A 21477-nucleotide genomic window follows, 5' to 3' on the forward strand; every position below is an offset into this window, starting at 1 on the left:
AAAATACACATAATCCCTTCAAATTACTACTTTATTGTCAATGTCCTCTCAAATTACCAATTGTGTCAATATCCTCTATAAACTACTAACAAATGTTAATGTCCCCCTAATGAAAAAAATATCATTCATAAAACTATTCAAATAAAATAAAAACTAAAAAAATTATTAAAAAAACATAAAATAATAAAAATTTATACAAAAAATAATAATAATAAAAATTAAAATCTGCTTTTTTTTTTTTTTAAAAAAAAATGTTTTTATAATTTCTGTTATTTTTTCTTTTTCTTTTTTTCAAAAAAAAAAATCGTTCTTTTTGTTATTTTAATTTACTAAAAAACTGTTTTTTTTTTCTTTTTCGTTTTTTTTTTTTAATTTTTAGTTTTTTTTAAACAAAAAAATATTTCTTTTTCGCTTTTTAATTTTTTTTAATTTAATTTATTTAATTTGTTTTATAAAAAATATATTTTTAAAATTTTTAGTTTTATTTTTTTTTTCGAATTTATAATGACATTTTTGTCTTATTGAAAAAAATTTAGGGTCATATTTGTCTTTTTGTTGGTCTTAGGGGGATATTGACATTTTTTTGTAGTTTGAGGAGGGATATTGACACAATTAATAGTTTGTGGGGTACATTGACAATTGAGTGCTAGTTTGAGGGGGATATGTGTAGTTTTCTCTATATATTATAAACTTGTTACCGATTAATAACTGTTTCTGTCAATCTTTAAAACCGCTAGGCGCTAACTACAACCAATCAATGTGGTTATGCGGTTATTAGCCGTTAATAACTACCTAACTTATACACCCTCATAATGATATCAAAGGACTTCAACTTATATGATGTGTTTTCCCTCTCAAAAAAGGAAAAAAAAAAAAAAAAAAAGAGTTAATAATCCTTGAGACTTGAATTTTTTTTTTTTTTGGCCTGTTTAATAGATATAAAATTGTAGCTAATTCTTACAAACTAGTTTGATAAAATGATATGTAACCCTTAGCATGTGAGAAATATATATTTTTTAATAGAATTAATAAGAAAGTATGTACTTTTCACAAATTTTAAGAACACATGTCACTTTATTAGACAAATTCGTATGAATTAACTACAAATCAATTTGTAGCTAATTTCTGTTCTTATATAATAAGCTATAAAATACCCATTTTGTTATAATCTTTAGAAAAAAACAGTTTTGAAAAAACATTAAAAATAAAACACATATTTTTTTTAAAAAAATAGATTTGCTTTTTTCAAGATTTAAAAAAATACAAAGACATAACAAAAAATTGATGTTATTTGAAAATAGTCAATTTTAATGATAACTCGTTAAAAGCATACATATATTTTTTGGAAACACGTTTTGTAGTGCATCATTTAATTTAATTTTTACTTTTGTTTTCTTTTTAAGTTAAAAAACTATTTGTTTAAAATGGGAACCCAACAGTTCCAAGCCCACCAATCACCGTTCCACAAACAGGCCTAAGAACAACAAGTGAAAGCCCAAGAAGTAGGGTCCACGCTCAGTTCTTAGCCTTCGAGTCGGTGATCATCTTCCTCGCCCAGCACAGACAAGAGAAATTCTCAGCTCGTACAGAGAGAGACATTTCGCTCCAATGGCTCAGATTCCGAACCTAGACAATGCTCCTCTCAATATCACATCCCTCAGGTATACAAGCCCTAATTTTTCATTTTCATTTTCGTCCACCATTTTTATATCAATTCAGTTATTGTTTGCTTCTTTCTTTGGATCATTTTCAGGGAACAGTCTCAGAAGGAGCTCATAAACATCCTCAAGAATGTGAGTCTCGCTTTACTATTTCTCTGTTTGGTTCCCGAGAAAACACCGGGAAAAGAAAATAGCCAATAGAAGTTGTGGATATTTAAAATTTTAGATTTAGAATTGTACTTTATTTTTGTTGTTTGCGAAAATTTTAGGGCTTAAATTTGGTTAGAAATGATCCGAAATACCGATTTTAACTTATTTTGTTTGGCGGGGTTTACAGATTCGAGGGAAAAAGTGCTTGATAATCGATCCAAAGCTCGGCGGCTCTCTCTCCTCGATCATCCAGACATCACTTCTAAAGGCATTTCTCTTCAACTTTAGTTACGTATTTATTTGTCTATTAGGCTCTGTTAGTTTTAATAGAATTTAGAATATGAAAAAAATTTACACTCAATTACTACAATGTGTAATCGATTAAGCCTATTATGGACCAATTATGTGTCCCTTCAGGCATTCTTTAGTCTTGGAAAGATTTGGTTATAAAAATTATAGTCCGTTAAAACAATCTTTGCTTTAATGAATGAGTTTCTTTCTTTCTTTTTTTTTTTTTTTTTTTTTAAAAAAAAATTTTAAAAAAAAGTTTAAATGTTTCCATTAGCTTCTATTTTTTGAGAAATCGCTTCTAATTACACACAGGAACATGGGGTCGAATTGCGGCATCTTTCAGCTGACCCAATTCAGACGGACTGCACCAAAGTGGTTTACCTTCTCCGTTCTCAGCTTGATTTGATGAAATTCATATGTTCAAATGTTCACAACGATATATCAAAAGGACTTCAAAGGGAATATTATGTTTATTTTATCCCTCGCCGCGCAGTTGCGTGTGAGAAGGTAAACATTTTTTGGCCGTTGATGTGGTTGCACAACTTAAGCTATGAGTTTAATGATCTTAATATGCGTGCATTTGCTGTAAGTATCTTTTTGGTTGTGCAGGTCCTTGAAGAGGAAAAAGTTCATCACTTGATAACTATAGGGGAGTACCCGTTGTACATTGTTCCATTGGACGAGGATGTATTATCCTTTGAACTCGATCTTGCTTATAAAGTAAGGAAAAAAATTGCTTTGTTTACTTGCTGTGGATTTATGTTAATTATCTCTTTGGGCTTCGATGTCTTTATTTTTTTTGTTTCAATATATTGATGTATTTTTTCTTCATATGCTAGGAAAGCCAAGTTGATGGTGATACTACCTCGCTTTGGCATATTGCAAAAGCCATTCACAAGCTTGAGGTTGTTTGATTTCTGGAATGTAATTTAGTTGTTCATGTAAAGGATTAAACGATAGAACAACATTAACGTATAAAGTTATAATATTTATTTCAAATCAAAAAACTTTTGTGAACATAAACGTTTAATATTATTATATATGGTCTTATTTGTAATTTTTTTTTTCCTTTAATTGAAAGTTTTGCATTTATTTGTGTCCTAGTTCTCTTTTGGAGTGATACCAAATGTGAGGGCCAAAGGCAAAGCATCAGTTCGTGTTGCAGATATCCTAAACCGCATGCAAGCAGAGGAACCGGTTAACTCTTCTGATGTAATTTTGCATTACTTCAAGCTCATTTTTAAGCAGACTAGCCCTAAAATGCGTTTTTATCAAATGATGTTCACTTCATTGCATCCCATTGATTTTTCTTTCTTTCTATATTCTTCAGATGGTTGTGCCAGAGATAAATACACTCATCCTTTTAGATAGGGAGGTATCGTTCTTGTCTCTTTATCTCTCTCTATTTCATTGTATGATTTATGACTCAATCTCATGCTAGTTGCAAATGATATGCAACTGTGTTTTGAAGCTGTCTCGAGCTTGAAGGATCAATTTGGCTAAGTCATAATTGGTTCCTATAGGTATTGTGAATAATATAGAAGGTTTGGCTAGGATCTTGGGATGCAGGTTCTCTTCTTTGCTTATGAAGTACCTAGGTCTTCTTTTGGGTGCTTCTTTCAAAGCCAAATCTATTTGGAATGACATTATTGAGAAGGTTGAGCGTCTTTTGGCTGGCTGGAAGCGGTTGTACTTGTCTAAAGGGGGTAGGATTACCATAATAAAAATCACTTTGTCTAACTTGCCTTCCTACTTCTTGTCTTCGTTTCCCCTCCTGACTAGTGTTGCCAATCAAATTGAGAAGTTACAACGGGATTTATTGTGGGAAGGTAAGAGTGGAGAGGTCAAATTTAAGCTGGTCCAAGGTGTGTTCTCCTATCAGTGAGGGGGTTTGGGGTTCTAGAACTTGCTCATGTTCAACTGAGCCCTTCTGAGGAAGTGGTTATGGTGTTTTTATTATGAGAAAGAGGCGCTTTGGAGAATGGTAGTGGTTGTTAAATATGATAGTCAGTGGGGTAGGTGGTGCTTTAATTAAGTCATTGGGTCATATGGGGTGGGTCTTTGGAAATTCACTAGGAGGGATTGAGAGGAGCTTTCTAGATATTTTAGATTTAAGGTGGGTGATGGCTCCAAGGTTAGTTTTTGGCACGATGTGTAGTTTGGGGAACAACCCCTTAAAGTAGTGTTTTCAGAATTGTATAGCATTGCTTGCCTTGGGGACACTTTTGTGGCTTACCATCTTCAGTTCTCTCATGGCTCCCCTCAATGGAACGCTAATTGTTAGAGCGGCGCATGATTAGGAGTTGGAATTCTTTTCTTCGTTTTTTGATAAGTTGTATTCCATCAATTTGAAACATGATGGTGAAGACAAGCTTTGTTGAAACCCCTCCAAGAGAGGGTTGTCTGATGTAAGATTGTTCTATAATGTCTTAATCCCCCATGATAGCATTTCCTTCCCTTGGAGGTGTATTTGGCGGAGCAAGGCCCCTTTGAGAGTGACTTTCTTCACATGGTCGGCCGCTTTAGGTAAGATCCTCACTTTGGGCAACTTAAGAAAGAGGAGAATCATTGTTGTAGATTGATGTTGCATGTGTAAGAAGAGTGGGGAAACCGTTAACCGCCTCTTACTCCATTGCGAAGTAGCTAGTGCCTTACGATACTCTATTTTCGGGTTATTCGGTTTAGCGTAGGTTATGCCTTGTTGTGTGAAAGATCTCTTCGCTTGTTGGAGAGGCAATTTGGTAATTCTCAAAGTGTGTTATGTGGAAGATGATTCTGCTCTATTTGGTGTGTGGTGCATTTGGAGAGAAAAAAAATGACCGGAGCTTTGAAGATAGTGAGAGGATGGTGACGGTGCTAACGGCCTCTTTCTATATCATTTTTCAGTGGATAGCTGCTTATGATTATTTTCATATTTCTAGTTTTCATGACTTCTTTTATCTCTTTACTTTTTTTTTTTTTTTTTTTTTTTTTTTTTTTTTTTAAATTATTATTATTTATTTATTTATTTTTATTCTAGATAAATGTTTATCTTGTATACTTCTTGTGTACTTGGGTGCGTGCCCTTTGGTTTTTAATGAACTTCATTTACTTATATATATAAAAAAAAATGCAATTATGTGTTTTAGACATTGTAAATCTACTTTACCTACCTCATGCTTGGAGTACTAGCAAACTTGGAAACCTACTGGACTTGGAGAATAAGCCCAGTATGGTTGGTCCTAAAATTAATCCAATAGACCCATTAAAACTGGTCTGAAGTGACATATAAGCCGAAAGATGACTAAGCCCAACTTTACTCATAAAAGAAAAAGACTAAGCTCAACTAACTACACAACAAGCCCAAAACAAAAATCAACAACACCCTTGACGTCAAATTTGAAAACCTATACTTTCTATACGTCAATGCCCTCTACATTTTACTTCATCAAATTAGTGACATGTACATTTGTGCTTACTTACCACAACAAAGGGGTTTACGCTTTGGTTTAGATTTGAATCTGCCTCGTTCTTAAAATTGAACCAATTTCCTAGAGCAGTAACATATTTTTGTAGGGTCTTGTCAAGTATTCCGGATGAACACAGTCTCCAGTCTTAATGCTTATTGCTATTTCTTAATACTAGTCTTAATGGCTCCTTTGTGTGTGATGTCGTGTGTTTGGAGGGAATGGAATGCACGCTGTTTCGAAGACTGTGAGACTAGTTTGATTAACTTGAAAAAATTAGTGATACAAACTTTGTTTTTGTGGAGAGTGAGACTGCAATCTATGTCTGAGTCTTCTTATTCTGATTTTCTAGATAAGTGCTATCTTTTCTCTTTAAATTAGGGGTTTCATGTATACATTCTGTGTACCATGGGTTGCGCCATTTTGAAATATACTTTACTTATATATATATAAAAAAAAAAAAAAGTTTCTTACCGGAAGAAGGATGTAAAAAATTCTTGTTCAGAATTGTCAGACATCAATGATTGATTCTCATATAAAAAGGGTTTTAAACTAATTCTCATTTTGTGCCACATTCATACAAAAAAAAAAAAAAAAAAAAAAAATTATTTTGAGCTACTATTACATTACTTAGTTATTGATTTATGATGTCTATAATTTTATAGATCCATGCTTTTGCTTAAAATTGGCTATCCTTGGCTGCAGGTGGATATGGTTACTCCTATGTGTTCTCAATTAACATATGAAGGGCTGCTTGATGAGGTAAGTTGATGCAGGAAGTCCATATTTATGCTATGCATAAGTGTTTTATGGCATGATATAGCATGACACTGGAATTCTGTGATTGATGGGGATAACAAATTATATTCCTCATGATTTCCTTGTACAAGTTCAATCAGCTTATTGAAGTCTTTCACTCCCCACCCCAACCCCAACGGGGGGCGCTTCCAATCTCCTGCTTGGAGGATTGAGGACAAATATGCAATTTTTATTTATTTTTTATTTTTTTTATGTATATGAAATTAGGAATTTAGCTGTGTTCTAAACATTGTGAATTTTCTGTGTTATATTATACATGCTGGTTAGAATTAAAGTACCAGGACTTATAATACTACTGAACCTCCATTTGTGTTAGCATCAGATAGTTTTGGTTCTATTTGTGCGATAGCTAAATTGTAGCGGCTTATTCTTCTAAGAGAAATTATCTTTAATACTTTCCTTTGTGGGATTGAAATTGGATATATGTTGTTTCTGGTTATATGGATTTTGTTATAAGCTCTCTCTAATAGGTTCACTGCAGTTTCTGCGTATCAATAATGGTTCTGTGGAGCTTGATTCATCTATCATGGGTGTCCAACAAGAGGGAAAAAAGACAAAAGTTCCACTTAATTCAAGGTAAATTATTGTCTCCACTTCATGTATCTTGCTGCTCTTTATTATTTTTAAATTAAGGGGATACTATTTTCACACTTTGATTGGTTTCTTCCACATTATCCCCTCTCACAAGGTGGGACCCACATTGTGAGAGAGGGTGATCTAGAAGCCATTCATGGTGTGGAAATAGGGATATCGTTTAAATTATTGTTTCTGATTATATGGATTTTGTTTCCCACAAATATGGTTAAATTATTGTTTCTGAGTATTGTGTTAGTTGTAGGTACAGATGGCAAAACCTTAGTGTGGTGCCAATTGACTAGGATTTATTTTTACTTTTCATGTTCTTAAAAAATATGTTGGTGCAGGAATTGCCAATGTCTTATATGCTTGAACTTCAAGATCTTTGGTTGTTTAGTTGCTCTTCTTTTTTTTTTCTTTTTCAATTTCTCTCTCTTCTTCTTGGCATATTCATTTGTTGCTGGTGGTTTGAATTTTAGTGACAAGCTGTTTAAGGAGATAAGGGATCTCAACTTCGAAGTTGTTGTCCAGGTTGATCTATTTTAACCAGTTTATGTTACTTTCCATTATAGCTTATACTTCTATTTCTAAATCCTTCTCTCTTGTCAGTTGTCTCTGAAAAATTATCGTTGTTTTTCTTGGAGTTCCATTTTCTTAGTTGCCATTTGCAGTATGATTGCAGATTCTACGTCAGAAAGCAACATCCATGAAACAGGACTATACAGAGATGACAACAACCGTAAGTGAATGGTTTAACATCTGAACACTGCTTCTCTTTCACACTTATGTTTGTTGCCGATTTGAATATGTGCATGAAACTTCTGTTAGTTCTGAAATAAATTTGTCCAAGTTCTCTGCTATAAAAGTCCTATTCATTAGTAAAATATGGTAGCTATAGTTTTTAAGTACAGGCTAGGATGCCATTGCATTTATGCTTGAATAATTCAACCACAGAATTCAGGAAATATTTATGTGTCAATGATGCCCTATCAACTTTTAGTATTGCACTGCACATACGTTTCTATCCTCAAATCACTAAAGGCTTCCCTTTCCAGACATTTTAATGATTTTGTTAATGTTTTCTAATGGACTGCTATATAATGCACAGACGCAGACAGTTTCTGAACTAAAGGACTTTGTCAGAAAGCTGAATTCCTTACCTGAAATGACTGTATGTATTTTTTCCTCTTTTTGATTTTCATTGTTGAGATTTAATACAGGTGTTTCCAATTGATCTTAATTTGCTGCTAATTATTGCTTTAGAGGCACATAAATCTTGCTCAGCATCTGTCGACATTCACATCAAAGCCAACATTTCTTGGCCAACTTGACATGGAACACACTATTGTTGAGGCACAGAGTTATGACATGTGAGCTGATTTAATACTGTTATCTCCCACTTTTGGCAACTTGATACATGCGGTGATTTTATGCTTTTCATTTATAATATTGTGACTAGACTCAATTACGAAATCATGCTTTATGTGCTGTATAATTGGGGGGTGTAAATGGTTTAGTGAATTTCAGAACTAAGAATTTATGTTCTGCTTTAGGTCACACATTATGATTCTACTGTCATGTTTGGTTTATTTGACAATCAGCTTCTTTTCGACTATCTCCAATAGTACCTTTCTGTTACTGACATTTGTTTAACTTTAAAAAAACTTGAAACTGCTTTTGAACTCAAAACAGAATATTTGTTGTCTTCTTTGGAATGTATCAGAGCTTTTGAGCCACTCTGCTGAAAGAAATTTGTACTTTTTTGTTGTTGTTGGATTTATAAATTTTGCTGGCATCTTTTACTTGCAGCTCCCTTCAAAACTCAATCGAGTATTATTGTTTTTTCCCCTTTTCAATTAGTGATAATACCTGTTCTGACTTGTGCTACGTGTATCATATGGAATAGCTGACAGGTCACTTTTTTTAAGCAATTGTATAATTTATCTTGTCTTGATTATAAAAATCTGTGCATTTCTTCTGGTGTCTTGAAGTTATTTCTCAAGATTTATTCTTTTCAATTTGTCATAGATATGGTTTGTTGATTGGCAGTCCCCTAGATCCTAATTTCCAAAAGTATGAAACTAATGCAGATGCTTTGAGTACATCGAAGAAATGATCCATAAGCAGGAGCCTCTTGTCAACGTCCTACGTCTTCTCATCTTATTTTCAGTTACAAATTCTGGGTTGCCTAAAAAGCAATTTGACTATTTGAGGCAAGGATAGCATGCATATTATCATTACTTTTAATTTCTTGTGATCTTCCCGGTTTTATTTTGTTGGCTATTGTTTTTTTTTAGCAATTTTTACTGAAGAACTTTTATGAATGTTTTATATTTATTTTTTTAACTCTTGGTGTAGGAGAGAACTACTCCACAGCTACGGATTTGAGCACATGGCCACACTGAATAATTTAGAAAAAGCTGGATTGTTTAAAAAGCAGGTTTGGTATCATTTTGCCTTCATAATCTAGCATTTTGTATTCTAATGAGCTCTAGCTCAAATGACACTTCCCCCATAAAGAATCGGATGGAGGACAAGGTCGTGGTTTACAACCCATTGGGTGTCCATGTTTCCTACCAATAAAAAAAAAAAAATCAAGCATTCCCTATAGTTGATTCACATACTCTATTGACCGTATTAACTGGATTCTTATCAAATTATTGGATTCATGGTGACATCATCTGAACCTTGCAGGAGTCAAAAAGCAACTGGCTTACAATCAAACGTGCTCTGCAACTTGTGGTGGATGACACTGACACAGCCAAGTATTTTTTTTTTCTTAGACAATGTGACTTGGTTCTGCTTCGTAATTGAAAATCTTAAGAGTGTGATACACATTTACATGCAGGGTGATGGTTTCATAACCTGCATGTGTTACACCCATCACATTGATTTCTGTTCTTTTAGTATGTATTACCCTGATTTCATTATATGGCACAGTTACCAAGGCATCTGCATTATTTACCCATCATAAGAGTCGTTCATTTCACAGAAATACAACCTTATTGTTCATGGTGTCTGAAACCAGACGCTATGGGAGATGATGCACTGGACAGCATCATGGACATTTAAGAATAAGCTACTTCAGCAGATGCTGACGTACTTGCTGGGTGGGCAGAAGCAATCTAGAATAGAATGATGGACAAGATCATAATTTGGATCAATATTTTCGCTTAAATTCTTTGGATCCTGTAATATTGCTGAAATAGATTCTGCAGTATGTGGAACTACTTGCACCAAATTATGCAATCCAAGCTGTTCCTTATTTTACGCTGTAAAATAGAATTCATTTAAATCTTATTCTAGCCATATAAAATGTTATAGTTTTATTTAATTTGTCTGTTGTCTTTCTTATTGACTTTTTTAAGTGTTTTCTTATGTAACAGCCCCAATGATATTGCCTACGTATTTTCTGGATATGCACCTCTTAGTATTCGTCTCATTCAGCATGCTGTTCGATCTGGATGGTGAGGTTGATTCTTATTTGCTAAATTTCTTAAGAGTCTTGTCATGAGCAGTATAGATTAGTGTCTTTCTTTCAACAGTTCTTTTTAGCATGGATCTTGTAGGAGTTCAACTTTTGGAATTGGGACCAGCACAAATGATGGAAAACATGAAATTTGATTTTTCCTGGTCTTAGTCTAGGATTGTTGTTAATATTCCTAATTGTCAATTTGATTTTGAAAAAAATAAAATAAAACCCTGACTGTCATATGGTTCAAAAGCTAAGCAAATTCAATGCGACTGGGAGCAGCCACTGGAACTGATCTCCTGATAGTGGATCACTAGTCCCACCATGCTTTAATGGTTTATATTAAATCGACAGGCTTGGTTCCATGTTCCTTGGATTGACAGAATTCTAAAATTTCCGCATTGAGTGGGTTTTGTTTCCACTGAGGCCGTTCTCCTTGGTGTATGGGTGTTCTCCCTAGTTTTTACCTGGTACGTCTTGGAGGGACCATCAATCTTCTTGGGTCTTCGAGGTGGGTGAATCTTCGAAAGGGGATGATCCTGAGGGAGGGGTTGTCGTATACCCTGGGGTAGTGCAAGATGCTAGGTTGTGTTTTCGCACGATGGGGGTTTCTTTTAAGGGGGCCGAGAAGGGTTTTCTGGACTTCTTGACTTTAGTTGATAAGGGGCAACACTCTGTCTCTGCTCCTAAGAAAAAAAGGGAAAAGAGAGGTCAAGAATTTATAATGCTCGATCAATTTCGATGCTAGAGGTGTTGGTTCTAGCCGGGTTAGAGGCAAGAGGTTGGGGGTTTAATGTAGCATTTCTTCTGTCTTTTGGGTTTTTTTCGGGTGTTCTTTTGTTTTATGTTTTTCTTTTGTTTTGGTGTCCTTCTTGTATACTTCATGTATGTTTTAGGGGCGCCTTTACGCTTTTTTAATGCTATTTCTTTTCTTACCTATAAAAGAAAAGAAAAGAAGCCAATTGGTTTTGGTGTCGAAGTTCACACATCGTGTGATACCTGGATTTCTGGGGTGTGTTGATTTATCTTCATAAATACTATATGAAGGTTTCTTCTGTAAATATTCCAAGTGCAATGGGACTTTCCCAAATTTACACACACACCCACACCCATGCACACATGTAGGAATTGCATTTCTGTATATAACTTTGCTATTTTATTGTTTTGACATTTGAAACATGGTGGACACAGCCTCTACCTTGAAGGCTTGTAGCAGACAAGCTTATTATGCTTTCTTGTGTTGAGTAACAAAGCAAGGATGCCTTGTTTGAATTTTGCATAATGTTTATATATGTCTGGTCCTGCAAAGAGTGATGGGAAAGATCTAAGGCTTTGTTACCTTTGTATGTGGCATGGTGGCTAAGTCTTGTTGTTTTAGGTCTCTGAGACAAGTTTCTTTACTAGACAGATGTCTAACATGTGGACCTCTGGATTGTATGGCATTGGTACATGGCCATAACATGGCATTTCTTGATCCCTGTGTACCCCACTTATTTTAGGGCCTATAGAAGTACATTGGGTCCATGGGATAAAAGTCAAGACACCATTACAACAATGACTGCAATTGTTCTAACTAATCTTTTATTTTTGGATTTTTTTTTTTATAGATACTAGGAAAAAGAAATTACAAGAACTAAATTTCAACGAGTAGGGCTGAGCAACCCAAACACAAATAAAAGTTTAAGAATGTAAGTACGCGGAGGCAATGCTTACGAAGATGCGGGCCCAATAATTCTTGGCACGGATGCCTCGAACCAAACCACCAATGAAGGGGTTTTAAAGTGGTGTATAAAATTCAAAGGATCCAAACACCGGTTGCGGTACAACACGAGACACAGGGGATACACAGAAGATAATTAAAACAAAAAGCTCAGAAAAAACGAATAACAAAATAGTGCAACGGCGGCAGGGCGGCGTTTTGTCAATGGCGCGTGAACACCACGCGCCGATGAAAGGTGCCAGAAATTCCACAGGAGGTCGACGGCAGCTGGTGGAGGCGGAAAATGCCGAAACGTGCCGGTCAGCAGCAGCCACGCGTCGGTGCGTGAAACACACGCGCCCGCGAGTAAGATCTACTTGCAGGCGCGTGATGGACACGCGTCGGCGCGTGGTGGTCCGTTTGACATATGGCGCGCGGCAGATCGAAGCGGAGGAAGCCCGGATCACAATGGTGTGGCATGTGAGAAGGTGGAGCTTCCGAAAGTGGATAGATCTTACTTTGAAAAAATCAAATCTAATAACTTGTGGAAGTGATCGGATCCGAGGATGGAGACGATGGATGGGGGCTGCAATCAAACCAGAGGTGGAGGAGAAGCCGGTAGACCCGTTGAACCAAGATAAGTCGCCTAGGGCGAAGGATAGGGCCTCCGAAGAGGCGATTGAAGCCTCAGAAGAGGCTAGAAAGGGAGGGGGAAGGAGGAAGAGGGAAAAAAGGGAGAAAGGGGAGGAGGAGGCAGTGAAAATCACTACCTCCCCCTCATCAGCCGGGCGTTTTAGGGAGGGAGATTTCAGGAGAGAGAACGGAGAGTTTTCGCCAAAGGCACTTCTTTACTAACTATGATACATTGATACCATATTTTTGGATTTTGAGTTTGCACTATATAGGCAATTTTCTCTCTCTCAAATGTGACAATTTGACCCTTCAGGCGTCCTATAGAAGAAATTCTGAAGCTGCTACCTGGACCACATTCAGAAACAAAAAGAGTAAGTCCCTCTCAATTATATATTCTCTCTCTCTCTCTCTCTCGCTCGCTTTGCAATTGAAGTTATCGTAATCATGTTGTACTGTTTTACAGGGCAGATTCTCAAGCAGCCCATCATTTGACACCTTGCAGGGAGCTTCAGTCAATATGGACAGGTATGTTTCATTCCTTCAATCTAGGATTTTTTTTTTCCCTATTGGCATTCTTCTGCGGGGTCATTTTTTCTGTAGTAGTACCAACTCTTTTAATTGCAAGAAACCATACAGATGCAGGAAAATTGAACTTTGCTGATTGCTAAGAAGCAATATTGGGAATCTGGGATATTTATGATTATAGGGCAATGGAATTCTTGATATCTATGTTGTTTTTGTTGTTTGGATTTGTTTTCCCGCTAAACAGTTTTCAAGGGAAGGAACTTCAATTACTGAAGCAGTTGCCACTAAATTTTTACTGCAAAAATCATTTTCGAATGCAAATAATGCAATCTATTTCCTTTATTGTGACACTTTAACATACTTACAGAGTTGCTGATGGAAGGCGCTCCATAGTTCTTGTCGTCTTCATTGGAGGGGTAACATTTGCTGAGATTTCTGCTCTTCGATTTCTCAGTGCTCAGGTATGTAAACTTAGTGCATATCCCCGAATCTACTGAAATGGATTCGATATTTCTTGGTTCATAAACAATACATGCACTCTTTTTTTTTTTTTATTTATTTATTTTTTTTTTATAAGCAATCTAAATTTATAAAAAAAGGCGCAACTAACAATACATGCAGTTATTTTCAAACTTAAAGTATGAAATTTCTGAAGGTAACTACTGGCCATGATTGTTTTTTGTGCATCAGTCTATGCTGTATGTGGCCAATCAGAACTAATTTTGTTACAGACATGATCAATTTCATGAAAACTGTGCATCCTGTTAGTGGTTCAGGCCAGTTAAACCAGTTACAATTATGTCTAGTTTTCTCCTCATTTATAGGTTTCTCAAATGTTTGAGAGTAATTTGTGCTTGCAGGAAGGGATGGCATACGATTTGATTGTTGGGACAACCAAAATTGTTAGTGGCCACACCTTAGCTGAAACATTCGTGGAGAAGTTGGGCTGAGGTGTAAAATTTTGTTCCTTTGTTTTTTTTTGTAAAGTCTATTGGCAATGAGAGTGGAAAGTGGGGCTTGTTAACTTATTGAGAGTAACATTTACTGTTGTTCCGTTTTCCTGTAATGATGTTGCGAGGGATCAAATGGCAGTCCTCCTTTGAGTAGAAAAAGAAAAAGAAAATGGCAGTCCGCTCTCCTTTGGAAGGAATTGTTTGCTTTGAATCGAAAGACAGTATTTCCACGTTGTTGTGATAGTTTTCTATGGCCAATGACTGTCAGCATTGCGTATAATTTCGTCGAGAGACTTGAGCTTGTGAAGAACGGGTGGAGCACGGTATGACTTTGGTGTCAGTCGCTGTCGCCAGAAAATTGAAAATGGAGCCCATTGTCCCGGAACAGGGGCGTTAGTTGATCGTAGGCTCTTTTGAACGAGGATCCTCACAATTGGCTGTCTGAATTGAGAGATCCTTCCACCAGCTTGAGATGTGGGGTCTACTTACCCGAAGAAGGTGGGCCTGACAAGCTCCTTTTAAAGAAATTTAGACAGTTAATTATAAGAGATCCCGATCGAGCTCGTTAAGTTATTAAATAAAAGGTGTTCATTCCTCTGCATACGCCCGCTTCCCAACATTAAGAGACGTATTTTCACCAAAATTTAACAAATATCATTGTCAGGTATTCACACCAAAAGGAAAGAAACGAAACCATCATAATTGACCAAAACACCAGAGTTTCCACCCTCCTTAATGGTTCGTCCATCTCTATATTGTACGAAAATTGATAAAAATGCAGGCCTAAAGGTATAAAGTAATTAGTAATGTTTGCTGCACAATATTTGTATAATTGTACACATTTTGAACAATAAAGCTGTTGTGTCCAGTATTTTCACTTTTTTCTATAAAATATACACAAATGTTGTGCAGAAAACCTCTAGTGTTTTGAAGAGCACTCGTGTTTTGAGTTTTGACGTCCCGACAAGCCGTGAAGGTGAACGAAGTGATTCTAGACGTTCCCTGAAGAACATAGTCCGTAACTCAAACTCAAGCACAGAACAATGTCAACAACAACAGAAAAAAAAAAAAAAAGAATAAAGCACAGAACAGTCGATGAAAATGTTCCACCTTTCGAATATTTTGTCACTGTTATAAACATAGACGTCGGCGACATATATTGATATTGACTTTAGTTTTGTGTACATTAAAATTCAACCGACGACTCCAAACAACGTCTTAAATGGGGAATTCTAACAATAACAACCAATCAAAATATTGCAACCACGCAATCACCAAAATCAAATAAAGCGGTAAAGATGTCAAACACAACAATTTTGATGACGAAACTGGCATAATTAGGATGTTAAGGTTCTCTCCATGAGCACAAAATAATGGCATCACGGTCTGTTGTAAATCGTGCATAATGATGCTTGTATAGATCCTAAGAAAAACTGAGGTTTATATGAAAGTCGGTTTCTAAAAAACACAATAAGAGGCAGCGGCCCGTGGGTTAGTGGAGCATTGAATGCGAGCTAGGGTTTCACAGTGTTCTCGCCAATGGCGTTCGAACTCTCTTAACTGCGGTTGCAACCAAGTGTCTTGAATCTACCTAACTGAACAATGTGTCCGAACCTTCTTTGAACGAGCTTGCGACTAGATGTCTCTATGGCTCTTGTGAAACATTTCCGTTTGATCATGCTGTGACCACCGTTGTAACCGTGCTTCTTGGTAACTTGAATTTCAAGAGTACAAAGAACACCATTCAAACTTCTTACGATCACAGTTCTTAAGTGCTTTGAAGATCATATTCGAACGGGCATCGACCGACTTGCGATCGACAACTTTCTATTCTTCACTTTTAAGCATGCAATTGAACACCAATTGAAGTCCCGACCCACTGGAACTGCAAATCTAGGTTTTTTTTTTTTTTTTTTTTTTTGTTAATTTTGGTTGTCTAAAGCCTCCCATGTTTTAAGTGCCCTTCGTTTTACCAGGAGACAGAATAATTCGATGTTTTTTTAGCTTCTTCTGTCAGCCACCCCTCCTGTGTAACATCGGTAAGAAGCTCCTCGTCAACAACTCCAAATGTGTAAATCACACTGCGTCCTCTCCTGCCACAACCTCCAAGTCCTGTTATTGTTGCCCTTGCAGAAGTCGTCCAAAGTGGACTTTCTCGTGGCTGCATAAAAAACCGCCATTTCAAGGCAACTTTTTCTTTTGGCGTTTAGTCCAAGAAACATTGGAATGGGTCATTTTGTGGCCAATTTCCGATTTTTTTTTTTTTTTTTTTTTTTTTTTTTTTTTTTATTATTATTATTATTATTATTTTTTTTTCTCAAGCATTGTATTTTCTATCTGGGACATTGATGTCGGGGTGCCCATCCCCTTCTTGTATCCTGTTTTAATGAAGTTTAATCTTGCCTAGGAAAACAAACCTACAGTCATTTGAAAACCTTCGTATACACAACATCCTCGACATATTTCTTTTACATCGATACTAAACTAAACATGGAAAAGCAACTGTATAAATTTTTAAATTGTATAGAGAGAGAGAGAGAGAAGATGCTTGGAAAATGTGGAAGGAGGTCGGAGACAGAGAAGTTGGCAAAAACTACACCCAAAATCATTCGTTGGTTTGGTGTGATCGGGTGTTTTCAGCTTAAATTGTTTTGGTGTTCCACTCTGAAGTGGCAAACTGCTATTGGAGGGCACAAGGGACCTGATTTACGTCAGGTCCCTATGGAAGTTAAACTCTAGAACGACAGTTTTGAGATGTTGAAGTCCGATTAAATATAAAAAAAAAAATCCTAAAAAGCTTTGAAATAATTCACTGAAGAACATAGTTCACTAATCCTTGAAATAATTCCCCTTTATAAATTTTATCACTGTAACATACATAGACACTGCCAATAACATACACGAGCATTTATATTTAGTTCTGATGTACACATGAATATATATGACATCTGATACTTTGTTTGTTAAAACCATATACAACAACAGATAAAATTGAAGAAGCAAGACAGGTAAGAGTTACAAATGTACCTCGTTATTCCAATTTCTATCACAAAACCCGTACAAGGCATGAAAATTTTCTGAAAATGTTGATTGTCGGCTGCCCCTTGTTGCAAAAGACTAATAAGTACGTCCTGAGAATGCTAGTCAAATTTTGGAAGTGGAACAGCCGATAATCTATCTCACTTTTCATGGATGCAAACTATTGGACGAGCTACAACCCATCTTAAACACCTCCCAGCACACGCCATCCTTGGTACCCAGCCCCCCACACATACTTCTCTGTGCATGAACACCAAGCCAAGCGGAAGTATATATTCTCATACAACCTGAAACATATTGAGGAACTATACTTTCTTCATCCAAACACTTGGAATTCTATGTATCAACAGGCTCTTCAATTCGTTGAAGGAGCTCTAAAATATTTCCAGCTTTTCTCTTCGCCCTGTCAGTGCCATTCTCTGAGAGTTCCATCAGTGCCTCTTCCGCACCAACCTCCCTTGCTAGTTTCAATTGCTGCAAATCACCTGTGCATATAGACCACAGTACAGCAGCAGAATTCTCTCGATTGCGTGGGGAACCAGTTCTAATAACCTCCACCAGAACAGGAATTGGCTCGGCCTGACCAATTGCTGTCTTCCCTTCAGGATGACTCGCAAGAATGGCCATAATTGCTAGTGCTTCATCCACCATCCCACCTCCAGCATCCTTCAACAATCTCATTAGTGGGACCACGATACCTGCCTTTACAGCCTTTGCCTTGTTCCCCTGATAGATTGAAAGATTGAAAATAGCGGTGGCAGCATCCTTTTTCCCTCTAGGGGTCCCCTCACAAAGCAACGTTATAAGAGCTGGGATAGCCCCTGCAGCCCCTATTTTCACCTTGTACTCATCTACTACCGATAAACTGAAAAGAGTTGCAGCTGCATTTTCTCTAGCTTCCATGCTGCCATTTCTCAACACATCTACTATATCAGGTATGGCTCCCGCATTTACAATAGTTCCCTTGTTACTCTCATTGATGGAAAGGTTGAGAAGGGCTGTAACAGCATGCTCCTGGGTTCGGGGGTCCAGAGAGGATAATAGTTCTACGAGAAGAGGTATGGCTCCTGCGTCAGCAATACACACTCGATTATCTGCATTCCTCTTTGCAAGCAACCTGAGCTCACCAGCAGCAGCTCTTTGCTGTTCCGGATTCCCATTTCCAAGTTTTTCCAACAAGGCCTCAACAGCAGCACGATCACAGTCGGAAGCTTTGCTTCCAGATTTTTTGCTTTTACAATTCGTTTGCTTTTTTGGCAGCTCAACACCATTGCTCTCACACCACAAAGCAATCAGACTCTTCAAAACGTAGTTAGGTGTTAGGGCTGTGTGCAACAGTGTCTGTTGTGTCTTGGGACAGGTTTTATGTCCTGCATCAAGCCATTTTTGAATGCAGGATCTTTCATAAGTCTGTAAAAGAGAAGAGTAAATGGTTCGTCAAAATTGATATCATACAGATAAATAGTTGTGAACTTAAACTGTAAAGGCAGCTGCGAGGTTATACCTGTCCAGTAGAGACAATCACAGGATCTTTCATCAATTCAAGAGATATTGGACATCTGAAATCATCTGGGATAACAGGAGATCTGTGTTTAGTCAAGCTCTTTTCACCCTCAGAGGGGTCAAATTGTGGACTTGCCGTCAGTACCCACTCCTTAATCTTCTTAAACAACGTTGACAGTTCTTCAAAGCAGTTCTCCGGATCTCCATTACTCGAGACAACTAATTCATGGAATGCAAGTGACTCTTTCTTTACATCATTGATAGTCTTGAGATGCAGCTTTTCGGAAAGTCTTTTAAGTATTGCAGGGTCAAGGTCTTTTTCTTTCTGTACTAAGGCTAAATCCATGTCCAGTTGAAAATCAAGGGAGTCTTTTCTTCCTTTGGCTCTTTTGAATTGAGCATGTACTAGTTCAATCTGAAGCAAATTAAAAAAAAAATGTCCTACTTATTGTTAAAACTTTCAAATCTACTAGTCCATAATCTGATACTAAATGCTACTTTTTTGTAAAAGAATTCATCAGTGGTCAATATTTTGATGTATGCAGTTAATTCTCTTCAAAATAAATAGGATTCGAAGAAGTACCTGTTCGCGAACCTCCTCAGATATATCAAGATTATCATAATGAATCTCACTCAAAGCTGCTTCAATTTGTTCAGTCACCTGGTAGAACTTCTGTGTAGTCTTTTCCCTTTGCAGAGCCTGTGAAAAGCAAGACGTTGCTTACCTCAATATCAATTATTTACATCAACTAACTTGTTTGGGAAACAAGAAAATAAATTAAGCCAAATGGCACACAGAAAAGTACGTAGCTTCAAAGTCCGCGGGAAAAAAAAAATGCATTTATCAACTTGCGGAATTGATGGTTATATCAATTTGTATTAGACAGTAGAATTACTAGCCAAAAAAATCAGCTTTGTGAAATTCATTTTTCAATATGCAAAATCCAAATCCAATCTGATAAGAAAACACAAATTCCAAATTCTTCACCATTTGATCCCAATTCCCAAGCGAACAAAAACCAAAACAAAAAGAAAGACACGCTCATATATTTCCTAGTCCTTTCCTTCACTTTCCCTCGTTTTCTCAGCGACCAAACAGAAACAAAATCGACCAAAACCCTACCTGATAGAGCTTGCTCCCTCCGTTGACCGACCCGAGAAGGTCCTTAGCCGAATCGAGAGCGAGCCTCAGCGATTCCAAGGCCTTGACCTCCTCTTCGCCGAGCTCTTCCTGGCTGTCCCTCAACTCCTCGAACAGAGGGCTCAGGAGCTTCACTCTCCGCACCAGATTTCCGTACATCTTCCTGCACACGTTTCGGCACTCGGGCAACTCGGAGATCGCCCTCACCGACTCCACGAGTCTACTCAGCACCGAGTCCTCCGGATCCTCATTCGGACCCATTCGGGTCGCTCCGTTTAAAGCCACGAAATAAAAGAATTTGATTGAATTGAAGGATTGGGATTGTGATTGGGAATGTTGGGGATGGGTCGGACAAAATTGAAAATTCAGAAACGCTTGGATTTGCAGAGAAAGATCGTGGATTGAGGTTTAAGAAAGAAACAAAAGAAAAATTTAAAGACTGGATATGAAATTTATTTATTATAAATGCGTGTGTTCTTGCGAGAAATGGTAATCGGCAGTGGAAACTTCGAATAAGGTTGAGAATTGGTTGCTGGGTCTTGGTCTACTGTTCTCGTTGAATGTTGTGGTGAGGTGGTATGAACGGAGAAAGAGGAGATCATTTCTGACAAATTTATTTTTCCTCTGTGACAGAATTGTCCTTTTCTACTATAATTTTATTTAATATCCACCTAACAAGAATGGCATGACATTTTCAATTAATTTTTGATAAATAAAAAAAAGAAATTAAATGATTAATTTTTAGTATCACATTACTATTATTGGATGAAATTATAGTATTTAACAGTGGCCTCAAAATGTGAAAAAAAAAAATCCATGTTTTCATGCGGTAGGCGAGGAATTGAATGCATTTTTAAACACGTTATTTAAAGGTCAATCCGTGAATTTACTAAACGCTTAATTCTCTTTTCATTTTTTAGGTTTTGAAATTGATTGTTTTTTAAACTAAGTGCGTTGAGAACGCTAAACTAGATATACACTAATTAATTATCAAACATTATGAAGTGATTAAGAAGAGATTTTGGAAGCGACAAACCTCGCTCTATAATAGTTATTTCTAGTGAGAGAGAGAGAGAGCGAAGAGAGAAGTCTGTTTCTTTCGAGGAGGAAAGCATAAATGCTTAATTCCCTCCTCCCATGGTGTTTGTTTTGTGTTTTTAGATTTTGGTTGGGTGTTTTGTCTCGTTCTTTTTATGGGATTGGAGATGTTTGTTTGTGATTTTTCTTCGGGAAAGGACACCACATCTGGGATGAATGTTTTCACGGTCTTGGGTGAATTTTGTTTTTTGTTTTAGTGTGATGTCGCAGGCCAGTTTCCCTTCATTCTCACGCTCTGGCTTAAGACTGTCAATCTTGATGGGAATCATACTGTACAAGTGGTGGAGTTACCTGCGATTAGCCAAGTCAGGGTGGTTCATCGATCTTGTCTAAGGAGCCAATGCTGGTGGACTACACGGGGGACCCTTTATGGTGGTAACCCATGGTCGATTGCAGTGACGGCGGTAGTGAGCTCTCCCACAACTTTTGCACTCTATTACGGCGGTTTGTGCTTATTTGTCTATTGTTCCC

General features: G+C 36.9%; 2 protein-coding genes across 2 annotated transcripts; one reads left to right on the forward strand and one right to left on the reverse strand.

Moving 5' to 3' along the window:
* Nucleotides 1-1516: 1516 nt before the first annotated feature.
* On the forward strand, nucleotides 1517-14455 carry LOC133864099 (vacuolar protein-sorting-associated protein 33 homolog). The gene is made up of 22 exons (XM_062300315.1): nucleotides 1517-1661; nucleotides 1754-1793; nucleotides 1999-2079; nucleotides 2415-2609; nucleotides 2712-2822; nucleotides 2942-3007; nucleotides 3207-3314; nucleotides 3433-3477; nucleotides 6254-6310; nucleotides 6849-6943; nucleotides 7423-7474; nucleotides 7626-7682; nucleotides 8052-8114; nucleotides 8207-8313; nucleotides 9034-9156; nucleotides 9302-9383; nucleotides 9638-9708; nucleotides 10330-10410; nucleotides 13061-13118; nucleotides 13211-13272; nucleotides 13640-13733; nucleotides 14133-14455. Exons 1-22 carry the CDS (start codon nucleotides 1609-1611, stop codon nucleotides 14220-14222), a joined length of 1791 nt encoding a protein of 596 aa, XP_062156299.1. The 5' UTR covers nucleotides 1517-1608; the 3' UTR covers nucleotides 14223-14455.
* Nucleotides 14456-17111: 2656 nt separating this feature from the next.
* On the reverse strand, nucleotides 17112-20504 carry LOC133863014 (U-box domain-containing protein 14). Its single transcript, XM_062298985.1, has 4 exons — nucleotides 19891-20504; nucleotides 19351-19467; nucleotides 18769-19182; nucleotides 17112-18674 (listed from the first exon to the last, which is right to left on the reverse strand). Exons 1-4 carry the CDS (start codon nucleotides 20167-20169, stop codon nucleotides 17601-17603), a joined length of 1884 nt encoding a protein of 627 aa, XP_062154969.1. The 5' UTR covers nucleotides 20170-20504; the 3' UTR covers nucleotides 17112-17600.
* Between the last annotated feature and the right edge of the window lie 973 nt (nucleotides 20505-21477).

This window comes from Alnus glutinosa, chromosome 3, assembly GCF_958979055.1.
Source record: "Alnus glutinosa chromosome 3, dhAlnGlut1.1, whole genome shotgun sequence".
NCBI classification, from domain to species: Eukaryota; Viridiplantae; Streptophyta; class Magnoliopsida; order Fagales; family Betulaceae; genus Alnus; species Alnus glutinosa.